General features: G+C 46.3%; 1 protein-coding gene across 1 annotated transcript; it reads right to left on the bottom strand.

Annotated features, from left to right (window-relative positions):
• Window positions 1-1,226: 1,226 nt before the first annotated feature.
• On the bottom strand, window positions 1,227-10,729 carry LOC118988221 (probable histone-lysine N-methyltransferase PRDM7; the record flags this gene model as incomplete). The annotated part of the gene is given in 10 exon segments (XM_037047680.1): window positions 1,227-1,736; window positions 3,514-3,568; window positions 3,570-3,707; window positions 4,842-4,909; window positions 5,325-5,596; window positions 5,797-5,898; window positions 6,511-6,667; window positions 9,059-9,108; window positions 10,199-10,306; window positions 10,588-10,729. Coding segments are annotated over 10 exon segments (1,404 nt in total), but the record flags the coding sequence as incomplete, so codon positions are not given.
• Window positions 10,730-14,466: the final 3,737 nt, after the last annotated feature.

Here is a 14,466-nt window from a genome sequence, read left to right on the forward strand (position 1 = left end):
GTCCAGCACTAAAGACCAGGAAGACACGGGCACTGAAGGGTGCTCAGTAGGGTTTGCGATCTCAGTGATCCTCTTGCCAGATTCTGTCTGTGCTGACTCAACTTTGAATGTCAAACCGAAAGGCTGGAGTTCCCATTTCCACTGCACGGACTAGGAAGCAGGCAGAGAGAAGTTGAGAATCTTGTCTTAGGTCACACAGATGGAGGAGACAGAGCTGAGACTCACACTCACCATGGACTGGTATGGAATCTGTATGCTGTGCACCAGGAAATGCTGACCCTGAAAAGGCAGCAAGGAGAGTGAGGAAGACCAAGTGCCCAGACCAAGCGGCTCGTGTCCATGCACAAGCATCCATCTTTCCCTGCCATTTACCTCAGAGGCTCCAGGGGTCGTAGGAAACCAGAAGAGCTAAGAGAAGCCAAGGAAGGAAGGGTAGGGAGCTGATTAGGAGAAAAGGCCCTTTCCAGGAGCCTGGGGAATTCCCTTTCCGGGTGAGTCTGTCTCAAATCCCTCCCTTTGGGGAGTAACGAAAGTAGACTGACTCCAGATCTATACATTGGCAGGAGTTGAATTTCTGTGACTGAGAGTATGAGTTCTTTGTGCCTCTTCACGAACCCTCTGCTTTCAGTGATGGGGAGAATGAGAGATGTGTATGAAGAAAAAATTGTTTTAGAATTGGTCAAAAAAACACGAATGAGTTTGGTGCTGACATGCCCATATCACTATGGAACTGTTTGTCCATTTCATCTCTTGTCATGAAACTGGAGGGTTTAACCAGTTACTTCTCTACTAATTACAATCTTGGGGAGAATAAGGGGTTGTGGACTTCCTATGGCTATTGCTATGTGACTTAATGCTAATGACTCACTCACTCCACCTGCAAACATAGGGCTTTTCCCCAGAGTGTCTCCTCTGGTGTGTGATGAGATTTGTCTTCTGTGTAAAGCCTCGCCCGCACTCCTTGCAAACATAGGGCTTCTCCCCAGAGTGTGTCCTCTGGTGTGTGATGAGATATGACTTCCAGGTAAAGCCTCGCCCACACTCCCTGCAAACATAGGGCTTCTCCCCCGAGTGTGTCCTCTGGTGTGTGATGAGATTTGTCTTCTGTGTAAAGCCTCGCCCGCACTCCTTGCAAACATAGGGCTTCTCCCCAGAGTGTGTCCTCTGGTGTCTGATGAGAACTGACTTCCAGGTAAAGCCTCGCCCGCACTCCCTGCAAACATAGGGCTTCTCCCCAGGGTGTGTCCTCTGGTGTCTGATGAGATGTGACCCATCATTTAAGCCTTGCAAACACCCTCCATGCTCAGTTGTTACAATTCTTGACATTCCTACTTTCACAAATAACTTGCCTGTGCCCCCTGGACTGTCTTCCTGGCCTCTGCGGGGCTCTTCCTCCATCATTCTCTCATACTTACTAGAGCTCGTCATTCTTTCTTTGGAAGGTTGGAAGAAGGGTCTTGAGATTCTCCTCTGACTGATCCTTTTAAGCAAAGGTTTGGACCTCTCTTTAGCCTCTTGACCTTCAGCTTTATCACTCCAGCTGTGCGTACTAGTATGTTGCCGCTGCTGATTCTGATCCTCTTGGCATGGTTCCTCTGCTTGGAGGTGTTTTCTTGCAGATGTTCCCTGGAGAATCTGAGAGGGATGATTGAGTTTCACGTGTTGGCTGAGGAATTTCTCAGTGGAGAAGGCCAGAGGGCAGGAGGGACACGGGTGAACCTCTGGCTTTGGTTCCGCTGAAAGAGAAAGGTTTGGTCAGGGCACGTGTTGATGAGAATGCCTGGGCCGCACAACTTGTCTCCTGATAAGACTTGCCCCATGAATCCTTCTTACTGTGGTGATAACACGACCTCTGTCTCCCACAGTGTCCACTCGCCATCTATTTTCCTTTTTATTTTTATGCAGTGCATCTTCTTCAGAAATCCAGAAAGCCCACATCAAGGGTCTTTTCTAATATTGTCCAGACTAGGGACTTTTGAAGATCACGAGGCCATTTCACTCCCTGTGGATGGAGCGCAGTGACCCTTCCCATCTATAGGTATCTCCTAAGTCATGTCAGAGAGGGAAACCACAGGCCCCAACTAGGAATTGCTTCTCTCAGTTTTCCAAAATAGTAAAATGAAATGTCCTTCCTCAAGCCTCACACCAAATATTTATGCTTTATCTCATTTAGTGTTAAACTATTTCAAATACACTAAGAAGACCTATTTCAACCACATTTCTTACACGCCTGACTCCTGGTCCTGTCTGGCCAATCCACCATGCTCTCACTTGGAGATGAATAAGAGGGGATTCCCCACTGGAGTTTATTTTCTAAAAATTAACAAAACATAATCAGAACAGAGAACACACAACTCTACAGCTGACGACTGCACACTTTCACTCAGTAAAGTCCCCAGTGTCTCAACTCGGATCACTGGCACTGCATCTCCGGGTTGCTAAGCACCTGCCTGATCTCCGTTCTTACCCTCTGTGCTGAGATGAGACCTGAATGATCCTCAGCCAATGCGACGCCGCACCTCTTTTCTTCCCTGCACTAGCTGCTCCCTCTGCCAGCAGGTATTTTTGTAAATGTTGTCTCCTAAGGAACCGTTCCTGGACCATCAGCCACAGCACACCTCCCCTCACACTGATCCCTAGGCACTTGTCCTGGATTAGTTTTCCCCAAAGCACTAACCGCTGTGTGGTGTTAGGCACACGTAAGCAGGTGTGCCTGGGTTTCCCCTCCTTCACCTGTCAGCTCCTCAAGAGCAGTGGTTCTGATCCTCACATTAATTTATTTCCAGGTCCCAGGACACTGTGCGCCATACAGTAGGATCTCATGATAATTCACTTAAATGATGAACCAATGTGCCCTGCCTGAATGGTGTGGCTTGGTGGGTTGGGTGTTATCTGAAAACTGAAAGGTTACAAATTCAATTCCAGTCAGGGCACATGCCAGGATTGTGGGCCAGTTGGGGGTGTGTCATAGACAACCAGTTAATGTTTCCCTTGTACATTGATTTTTTTTCTACCTCCTTTCCACTCTTTGTAAAAATAAATAAAATTGTGTTTAAAAAGATTTCATTTATATATTTATTTATTTTCAGAAAAGGGGGAAGGGGGAGAGGGAGAGAAACATCAATGTGTGGTTGCCTCTCACATGCCCCGTACTGGGGACCTGGCCCAAAACCCAGGCATATGCCCCAACTGGGAATGAAACTTGTGATCCTTTAGTTCACAGACCAGTGCTTGATCCTCTGAGCCACACCAGCCAGGACAAAATCTTTAAAAAACAATCAATGCTTACAAACAAAAATGTTTTATTTAGAAGTATGGAGGAAAATTAAGCAGAAATAGCTATAAAAGTGTCAGAAAAACTGCCTTGGTAGGAGAACTGGTTAGTGCTCAAAAATTTTTGTTTTGCCTCTCAGTCTTTCAGCACTATATGTGGTTGTGTGTTTTGTTCATGAATTTTTTTTTAAATAAAAAATATTCTCTTATCTTTCTGTTTTGAAGAACAGTGGTGCCCACCTCTCCCGGCCATGAGCTCTCTCTTCCACTTGCTGCCCCACTTGCTGCCCAGTTCCCGGCCGTACTCATCCCCAGACCAGACCAGAAGCTCACATCCTGGCCTGATGACCCGGCAGGTTCGGTAGAAAATCTGCCCGTGGTATTGAAAGGCCACCAGGTTCTGCTCTTCATCATCCCGGGCACAGTTCACAAACCTGGGATTGAGGCAGATGAAGGGAAATAAAACCATGGTGATGAATTCCCACTACCTGTTACATACATGTCCAGCTCCTCACTGATTCTCAAGGCCCTCAGGCTCTGGTGTTGCCCACTGCCCCTAATGCTCTCGGGGAATCTTTGTTCAGTGTCTGAGCATCTGTCAGCATGTCATGTGAATACTTACCTCCAAGTCCTGCTTGCAGTGTTCATCCTGCCTATTACTATTTTCTCAAACCCAGTTCTAGACTTAACCTCCACCCTGATTGGCCATAATATCCAGTGATCTCTGGTTTCTCCAAACTCTAAATCAAGTTGTCTCACATCAGAGAACCTGGTGCTTGATCTAGGGCTCTGCTTCTGAATTAGCTCACTAGTTATCCAGTACTCAGCCCACGTCCGTTTTCTCTTGAGAGGCCTTTCTCCAACCCCACTACACTTTATGTAGGATACCATTCACTTGCCTGCCCAAGGTTATTATAGAAAATTGAATGTCATTTTGTCTCGTTAGAATAAAACAGAACAATAGTAGTTGATTCACATTCTGTTAACCCTGATAAAAGACAGCCCCTCTCAGGAAAGGGCCCATGACCATTCCTCTGCAGGCCTCAGAGCCCAGCTCTAGTTTGGAATGAAGCTGGGATGGTTTGCTGCCCTTACATGTTTAGGCCACCATTGGTTTGTACTATCTTGACACTGCACTTCTTGGAAATTACAGTTAAATGTTTCTAAAAGTAATTGTTTTATGTCCGTCTGTGAGAAGTCCTCCATAAGGACATGGGTTGTGTGATCTGTTTAAATAATGTATTCCTTCACCTAATCTAGAATATAGAAAGTGCTTAATTAATGTTCATGTGATAAATTAAAGTGTAATCCAGTGTCCCGGGTGTATCTAGGCTGTTCAAGGACCTTTTCAGCATCCAGATGGTACCTAGCAGAGAACTTTATATTTTGAGGACACATGCTATATTTTTTCCCTAAAAGTCCCCTGACATGAAAGAACACCGTATGGAGAAAAAGAGGGAAAAAAGGATTAAGGGAGACCACTGAGAGAGGCATGATGAGAGGGACAGATATATGGGCTTGTGGGGGATGAGAGTCCCCTCTGGCACCCAGAGACCTGTTGACCTCACCTCATCCAGTTGGCCCAGGATCTGTCCTTTCCATCCACATACTCATAGCAGTTTCTTCCTTTGGCAATCTGTGTTTCAGAAAAGAAGCTGAAGACCTTTTATTTATTTTTTTTGTGGGGAGGTAATAGTCAAAAGAATTGTTTTACTCTACTGTCATCAAAGCTCTTTCCACCTGCATGGGGATTCAAGTGCCAGTTGTGACCACATGATATTTTTCTTACCCATCACCTACACATCCGAATCTACCCGTCCAGTCAGAGCAGGAGCCCAAGGGAGAAGCCACTCCTTTGTGTCTGCACCACTTTGCTCCCCCTTACCTTCTGGTCCTTGAACAGGAGCTCTGTGTTCATGTGAAGTCCAGTCAGTACACAGAGCTAACCATATTGTCCCCTCCATGTCTAGCACATAAGAGGTGAGGTCACCCCAGGCCTCAGAAGGAATGTGGGAAGCCAGAGGACAGGGGAAGAGGTAAATAGTTCTCACCAGCCAGGAGTATCTGCTCTTGGCTGCCTCTTCATCTTCTGTGATGTGTCCTTCATAAGGGCCAAAGTGCAGACCCACAGGCAAATCAGCTGCCTCATTCCACACTCCAAGCCCAGCCTCAGGGATGCTGGATGGCCCGATTCTCAACCCAGAGGGCAGAGTGAGGGCTGAGCGGTGGAGATGCCCCTTGTCCACTGCACTGTCCTTTACAAATGTAGGGGGCCCATGCACAGCACAGCTTTCGATGAAGAAGTTCTGACACTTCTCACAATCTGGAGGCGAGAGCAACAGGGGTTAGGGAAGGTATAGAGCATGTTCGTGGACACAAAGAGCTTCAGAGGGAACCTGGCACTGACATCATTGAGACTCAATCCTGTACTCCAGGTCACTAAGGAAGGGAACAATTTGGGGAACCACAGGACTAGATGAAATGATTGCATCATACATAACATGCTTAGGGAGGGTCACTTACACAGGTAGTCATCATCCTGGGGCTCGGTGACCTCTTGGTACACATGGCCCTTTCTTTCTCGTAGGCTGTACATCTTCACATCCATCTCCTTTCTCCTGAGTTCTAAGTTGGAGGGCAGGTGAGCGAGGTTGGTGGGGTGTAGAGTGTTAGTTCCCATTTTGTCAGAAAACACAATCTCCTCCCATCAAATTATTATCTGTCCTTTTGCATACTCTGGTGTTTTACTCCATTAACTATTGGTTCAGAAGACTAAGACTCCACACTAACTACAGATGACTGATTCAATTTCAGTTTCTAGATCTTCCCATTACCAGTTTTAACTTGCCAATGTTTAATCGTTCATAAAATATTTATTGAGTGCACATTATGTGTTAGGCATTGAGTAAAGGCCTGGGCACACAACACCAATAAAGTGTGGTTGCTATTATCACAGATGGACTTATTGGACAACTTGCATGTGTCATTTGTTTTACATTTAATTTAATGTTTTCAAACAATATATGAGTGATGTTTCCTTATCTTCTCTTTACACATTAGCATTTAGGAGCACAGAGAATTTATAGGATTTGCCCAAAGCTCCATTGCTAACTTCAGTCTCAGCTTAGCCCAGCTTAAACCCAAGCCCATCCAAAGTCCTCCCTACATACCTAGGTCATACTTATCAGCCCTTTTATAGGACTTAGAGGAATTAAAGTTTCCAAATAATTTTGTTACCCGATTTTTGTCCAGTGTCCTTTCCAAAGGCACATGCTTCTCCAGGAGGGGACACTGGTTTCTGGGCATGCTCTGAGTCACTTGCAGTCATCAAATTTGCTGTTCCTGACAAGTCCTTCAAACTATATTCATTGCTTAATGGCACCTTGGATGTTTCCTTCAATATAAGAGTCACACATTAAAAGATAACATGTATTTAATTATTTAAGGCTTATGATACATTTTACATGCATGTCTTTAATGCTTCAACCCTTGGAAACACCTAGGGACAATGAGTATAAGAGGGGACAGAGCCAGTGTGGGTAATGAATCCAAGATTAGAAATCATGCCTTTCAACTGTATCTATAATATTGATGGGACATTGGGAAGAATATTGGGAAGAGAATAACGAGTTGGTAGAAATATATCTAGACAATAAAATGGTGACAAAATTTACAATACCTTAGAAAGACTATTTGTACTTAGATTAGCTGGTTCCCACCAATTCTGTTTGAATAAGGCTGTATCAGTAGCTAGTTGTCTCTAGTTTCATGACCTCTAACATGCTAATTTTCAATGTTATAGTGAATTTGCAATTAAATAATGCTCACCAAAGTGCTCTGTGAATTGTGAAATACAGTATGACGTGAGATTACAGTCCTGCTATCAACTTACTGCTCAGCTTTCTCCATATTTTACATCTCACAGAAATTACCTTCAGCACTCATCGGTCATCTTACAGTTTAATTTGTAATTGTGAAATCACTCATTCAGCAGACATTTGGGGGCCCTTAGGGGTCCTGATCTGGGCCTGTGAACTCTGACAAGTCTCAGGAATGGATCAGCCTCTCAAAGAGCTCAGAAAGCAGAGTTAGGCAGGCTGAACAAATGATTCCAAATAGGATGAGTGTGGCCTCATTAGAACTCAGAAAAAGAAGCTGTTATTTCCCATATAAGAACGGGCATTTGAAATCAGTTCCAGATGGATGAGTTTCTATAGAAGAGTGTGTAACTTATAGGAAGTCCTTTGTAGACCATTCTGCGTGGCGTGGGCCCAGCCCCCAGTGGCAAACATTTACTGCAAAGTAACTTCCTAAAATCGTTGCTAAATCTTCCAAGGACAAGTGTAACCTGTTCAACCATTTCTGCCCTTTCATTTGCAAATATCCCTCTTTGGTGATGTGTTTAGCCTTATTGACTCCTTTGTTGTCTGTAAAAGGTAACCACCTAAACCAACCTGTGCATAGTAAGTAAGGACCATCATGTAATGTACTGAGAAACCTAGTAAAGTTGCTACCCTTGAGAGAAAAGCTATACTGTCACTTTTCCTCCACTGGACTCGGTAGTCCACATGAATATCTCATTTCATCCATAATGACTCAGACACTGTGGGCCGGTGTGCGTATCAGTCCTTAAGTCACTTCATTATTTGTTGTTTCTCAATCATCAAACCTGAAGCTCCTCAGCGGTGGGGGACGCTTTCTTGGATTAGAGGGGGAGGCTGTGATCCTGGACACTTTACATTCTTCTTCTTCTGGGACTATCCACTGTACAAACTGCCTGCACATTGTACACTTTCCTTACTCAGAGGGTCTTACTGCATCTCTCACTTCAGCATAGCAGAGAACTTTGGTTGAAACAGTCAGATGAATGATGTAATGACATATGGATGAGACAATGTAAACTTCAGAAAACTGTGAAAGTTTATTTTTCTAATTTTTATAAAAGATTTTGCTTATTTTCTTGAGAGAGAGGAAGAAGAGAGAGAAACATTGATCAGTAGCCTTTCACACACACCCGAACAAGGAAACTGGCACACATCCCAGGTATGCGCCCTGACCAGGAATGAAATCAGTGATCTTTCGCTTTGCAGGATGACACCAAACTGGTCATGGTGGCCAGAGCAAAACTCTGAAAGTTTTAATGAGTTCGTAAGTGGTTTGGAGAAGCAACTACGGGTTAGATTGCATTATCCCTGATACTGTGATCTTAGACATATAGTCAAACTTTTCTGTATCTCTGAAAGCTCACTTTCCTCATCATAAATGGTGACAGTTATAGTATGTACCTCATCGAGGTGTTATAATGTTTAAGTGAGTTTACTCATATAGAATTCTTACAGTGTGAAACATTGTGAGAATGATAGAAATGGTTACTCACTATTGTTGCTGTAGTTGTTAACTATTAAGATGATGATGAGCCCTGGCTGGCTGGCTCAGCGGATTGAGCACTGGCCTGCAGACTGAAAGGTCACCAGTTCCATTCCTGGTCAGGGCACACGCCTGGGTTGCAGTTCAGGTTCCCTACTTGGGGGTGGGTGAGTGGCAACCCATACAGGTGTGTCTTGCACATGCTTCTCTCCTCACTTTCTCCCTCCTTTCCCTTCTCTCTAAAACATCAATAAATAAAATCTTTAAAAAAAGATTGGTAATATTGAACAATGTGTTGAAGACACCAGGAAAGGAAGGCAGCAGTTCCTAGGATACTTTCTGCATTTTTCCCTACTCTTATCTGCATTTCTATCCATGGGGTAAATTTTCTTGTCAACAGGATTCGGGAAATACTCACCTTCTTATGTTTTCTCTGTTCCCTTCTGAAGGCCACCCAAGAAGGTTTCACTGAAAGATGATGAGAAATCAGTGTTTTTGTTGGTAAATGTTTCCCAAATCTGAAGATTCTTATTAGGGACACAGAATTCTGAATGAGTAGTCCAAGAACAATCCCAGGATGATTGGAAAATGTTTTCTGAGGTATCATTAAGGCCTATGCTTCTGTTGGGGCCATCCACTAATTTCATTAGAATGATTAAAAAAATAAACAAAGTGTCATCTATGCTTCACCCTATGTTCATAATGCATCTATTATCATTTATTAAAAAAAATAAATTGGCCTCTCCTGGCAAAAATGTAATAAAAGTAACTGCACAGAAACTCCATGTCTTCAACATAACCCTTTCTCTGTCCTGTTTTCTTCATCTGAACTGGGCTAAGTGCTGCCCTTGTCTGGGCTAAGGGCACCAGGACCACCTCGCCTCCTTTCTCTGGTATCCTCCCACCTGTGCACATACTGGCCATCCACGCCCTTCCTTAATCTTTAGACCTTGGTCAGCATCCACAGTCTGATGACCACAGAAACAGAATTCCAGTCAAGTTAAAGATCACATCTTGACTTCAGCTGTGTTTCAACCCCAAACCCATGAAAATGGACTGACTCTACCCATTGAACACTCATGATACTGGACAGAACAGCACCATGGCTAACATTAGGAAAAGATACAGTGATCAACCACTCTGGTCCTTGGCCATCCCCCTGAGCTCCTGTAATCACCATGGTTAATACTGTTCCCCTCTGTCTCCATGCAGGCCATCGCGCAGCCAGGTGTCAGAACACTCCTCACCTGGGACAGGTGAGTCCCTCAGTAAGGACTGCCTCCCTCTCTTGCGATGACAACTATTCTGAATTAGTTATTTCTTATTCATTTGTATGTTCTTGTACATTTACTGCTTACTAGTGTACCTACAAATATATATGATTGTGTTGCATGCTTGAAAGTTTATAGGAATAGCCCTTCACTGTATGATACAATGTTCTGCATCTTGCGTGTTCGCTGGACAAGCAAACACTGCTCCCTGGTTATGTCCTGAGATGCAGCCTGACCTAAACTAGGTTCATGTCAGGAGGGCAGCTCTGGTTCCTCCTGCCCCTCACCTCGCTGCTTTGGAGTCCATTCTTCATTCGAGTCCTCCGGGTCCTTCTCCTGGAGCTCAGTGGACTGCCTGTGGCGACACATGAAAGCTGGTCGAGGGGCCCTGAGACCTAGAAAGAGACAAAACCTTTGTCCTGAAAGCACAGAGCCTGGAGGAGGAACAAGCACCAGGAAGCCCGTGGGACTGGCCCCTATGGGATGGGAGAGTAAAACAAGTTGCTGTGAGCGCCTCACCGACAGCGTCAGCCCTGCTCTGAGGCTAAGGAGCAGATGCCCTCTGATTGGAGTCCATGCAGGAGGGAGCTGCAGGCGGATGGAGCCGCCTGAGTACGAGCCAGTCCAGAATCCTGTCGGGTCACAGGACTCCCCCTGCCCAGCATCTGTGCGCTACCTAGGCTGGTGAGCACGTGGAAGTTCCTCTTCACGTTCTGGTACCGGCATTTCTCCCAGTCTCCCATCTCTGCCCACTCCTCCCTGGAGAAGTAGAGGGAAGCATCTTTTGAAGCTTCTTCGGCCTGGAGAGGAGAGTGGAAACATCAGTAACTTGGTGATGTGAGTGAGAACGCGCGGGGAGGGTCTTCCCTGCCCTGGCCCCGCGACGCTGATTCCCATCTCTCCCACCAGCACTCTGCACCCGCACAGCCAGGGTCACCCGGTGGGCCGGGCGTCTAGGGAGCTCTGTCCCCACGCTCCCCGCCAGCCCCTCAGCTCACCTGAGGAATCCATTCCGTTCGCCCCGCTTCTCCCCTAGGGCTGTGCTGCGGGACCCCGTCGGGGTTCATGGTTTCTCAGCCCCGAGTCCGAGGCGCCTGTGGGAGGAGAAGGCGCTGAGAGGACCAAACGGCTTTCTCGGGCTGGCGGGGCCCTGCGGGAGGAGGGTCTGGATGCAGTGGCTAAGCTACCTGCAGACCCGCCCGCAGGGGGCGCCCTAGTTCCCGCCCTTCCCTCCGCTCGCTGCCTCAGCGTGGGCTCCACAGGCGCCCCATCGTCCTGACGTCTGAGGGGCCTCACGGTCCGGGCGGGCCTGGGGCGGCGACAGGAAACGCGCTTTTCCCGGGGAAGAGCTCGGAGGTGCACCCGGGGATCTGGAGAAGCCTGCACGAGACGCAGGCGCAGTCCCCAGCAGACCGCAGTCTCTCAGGCTGACAGGCTTGGGGTCCCTGAGGACTCGGGCCTGTGTCTTCCGTGCTGAGGACACTTGGAATTCCTGGGGCAGAGGGGCAGAGCGCTGCGGTTGAGGAGATTCGGGGCCTCTCATTGAGGGGCTTCAGGGTTCCCACCACTGCGTTAGTTTCCAGGACGACGGCATTCGGGGTCAATAAGTTTGGGGAAATTTGGTCTTTCCGGGCGAGCTGCAGGTTGGGTGCCCCGAGCTGAGGGGAACTGGGGTTTTCAAGCTGTTTGGGGGCCTAAGCATTGGGGGTCCTCCGAGTTAGCGCACGTGGGCCCCTCGATGCTGAAGGGATTCGGGGGCCCCTCGGGATGAGGGCATCGGGGGTCTCTCAGGCTGGACTTTGAAGGTCTCGGGCTAAGGGCTCCACGTGGCAAGGCTCCCCGCTTACCGGTCAGTCTCCCGGGGCCCCTGCCACGCTGCCCACCTCGATGATGGAGGGTCTTCTCCGAGCTCCTGGGCTTCCCGCCCTCGGAAAGAAGGAGGTAGCTCGAGGCGAGGTTGGTGCCGGGATAGCCACACCGCAGTCAGTTGAGCAATCCGCCAATCAGTGCTGTGATCCCAGGGCCCTGCCCGCCAGTGGGCGGTCAGAAGAAGCTGAAAGGGCGGGGCAGGGGACGGAGCCCCCTTGGTACAGGACTGGCCGGCGGAAGACCCGCCTCACTCCGCGGGGATTGGCTACTCTGGGTCCCCCTTCTCGCCTGTCACACAGCCTGCAGCGTTTAATGGGTCTGGGCGGTTCCCCAGCGGCTGGTGAGGAACCAGACCCATAGGAGCTGGGACCTCCGAGCCCAGGCCTGTCTTAAGAGTGAACGTGGCCCTCCCGCCGCCTGACAAAGTGTCTTTGTTCCACCAGACTGTGGTCGGGATCCCCAACATTTGTCTAGGCCCGTCCTTGCCCTCCCTTGTCAAACCCACTTTTTCAAGATGTGGATGACCAGTGAGCACACGGTCAAGACTGCACTGCATTCGGTGGAAACTTAAGTCAGTAAATTCTGACCACGCTATTCACAGACACAAAATAAGTCCCAGAGGGCTCAAAGATTTAAACGCAACAAATGACATAATAAGTACACTAGAAAACACTGGGAGAATTTCACGTCTCAAAGAAGTGGAGTTATGAGTAATATGTATGTTTAAGTAACTCAGGTGCAAAAACATTTCAGAAATAGGAAGACAAGATAAAACCAAACAAAACTAAATAAGTTTCTAAAACGCTGAGAAAACCTACAGGTTTTTCGCATAAAAATAAGATATCAAGTTTGAGGACAGGGTCCACAGAGCAGGGTCAGTGTAGCTGCTACTGGCTTTCACGGGAGAAAGTGGGAAGAGTGTTTCTGGTCTATACCTCGTTTTGAGCACGTAAATATAACTTGATTTCCATGGACTGGAACTGTGCCAAGTAACTGTAATTATTTATTGTGAAACTGCATAAAGGGAAACCTCACTAAAGTGGAGTTGGGGGTCAGTGGGAGTGCTCCACATAGCACCACCCAGGGTCAGTTACAGGAAACATTGTCTGTCACAGGCCCCAACATGAAGATGTACTGTGTGCTCCCAGGAGGAAGCCACTCCCCAGCAACTCAGCCAGAGAGAAGCCATGCTCACCCTGAACTGAGGATTTTCCGCACTGCACTTTCATTTGAAATGACCCCTCCCAACTTCCTCCTTTCTCCCTGTAAAACAATGTTCCTCTCCTTTACTTGTGGAGCTTACCTATCTTTTGCTATAGATTGCTTGTCCTAAATTGCATTTTTTGTTACTATTTCTGAATAAACCCCTTATCTGCTGGTAAAATAACTGTCTGCTATATTTTTAAGGTCAACATAATTTGGTGGCTCATATGGGAATCCAGAGGACTCCTGACATCTCTGAGGCTGATGGGCAAGCAGGTGCAGTGTCCTTATTCTGAAAGACTCTGGGAAGGGTCATTTGGTGAAGACTCTCCGGATCGTTTCGAGAATAGCTATTCAGAAATAACATCCTCATACCCTCTGACCCAGAAATTCCACTTTTCAAAATTTTTCCCTAGTAGCCCTGGCTTGGTATCTCGGTTGGTTAGAGTGTCCTGCCTCTATGCCAAGGTGGTCAGTTCATTTTCCAGTCAGGGCACATACAAGAAGCAATCAAGGAATGAATGCATAAGCGGAACTACTCTTTCTCTCTATTTCAAATTAATAAATGAAATTTTTTAAAAAGCACAAAAATCCCCCCAGTTATGCTTTCCTGTGTATGAAATGAAATATGTTTAAAATATTGTATCCAACACTTATATAATAACATAATTTTAAAGTTTTTAGTAGAAGAGAATTTGTTGAATTATGGGTTGATCACACTGTGAAATATTATAGAATTATGAAAATGGGTGAGGATACATGATATTTCATTAAAGAAATAAAACCTAGTAAGGTGGTTCTAATGGAATTTAACAGAGAATAGTTTCTAAGTAATGTTGTTATGTGAGAAAAGTATCCCGCAAAACAAATTGTGTTAAAACCAAAAAACCCAGGCAGAAGACATGTGCTGAAAGGAGACACAGGGACCAGCCACAGGGATCAGGGTCTGGGCAACATGCAGGGAAAACTGCCTTTCCTTCATTTCATTTGGAACGTTGTGTCATTGTTGTGTCAGTTCTTTTCTCTTTTATTTAAAAGAAACTTATCTATACATATTTTTTTGTATATAAAAGAATGGATAAGAAGCAGTTGGTTATATATGTATGCACTTAAAAATGACTCAACAAAAATTCTGCACATCTTCATTACACCCAGTGCCCCGTGCTGCCTTCTTTATCTGGATAGCACCTTGGCCACCAAAAATGTCCAATTTGCACCCAAAAGTCTATTCCAGCAGGAACATTTCCGCAGTGCAAAATACACTGTCACACACTGTTTGAGAGATGCAAACCATTTATTACAAAAACAATGAATTTAATATTTGAGTAGTGGATCCAAGGTCATTTACAGAAATGCAATTAAGAATATTACAAACCCTGACTAGTGTGGTTCAGCTTCTGTGTCTGGCATCTGGAAACTAGGGTTCATTGCCTAGCTTCCACCCTGGAGTCTGGCTGTGGAGTCTTGGTTACGGATCTGGGTC

The sequence above is a fragment of the Sturnira hondurensis genome, unplaced genomic scaffold (assembly GCF_014824575.4).
Source record: "Sturnira hondurensis isolate 20B ecotype Veracruz unplaced genomic scaffold, ASM1482457v3 Scaffold0006199, whole genome shotgun sequence".
Classification (NCBI taxonomy): Eukaryota; Metazoa; Chordata; class Mammalia; order Chiroptera; family Phyllostomidae; genus Sturnira; species Sturnira hondurensis.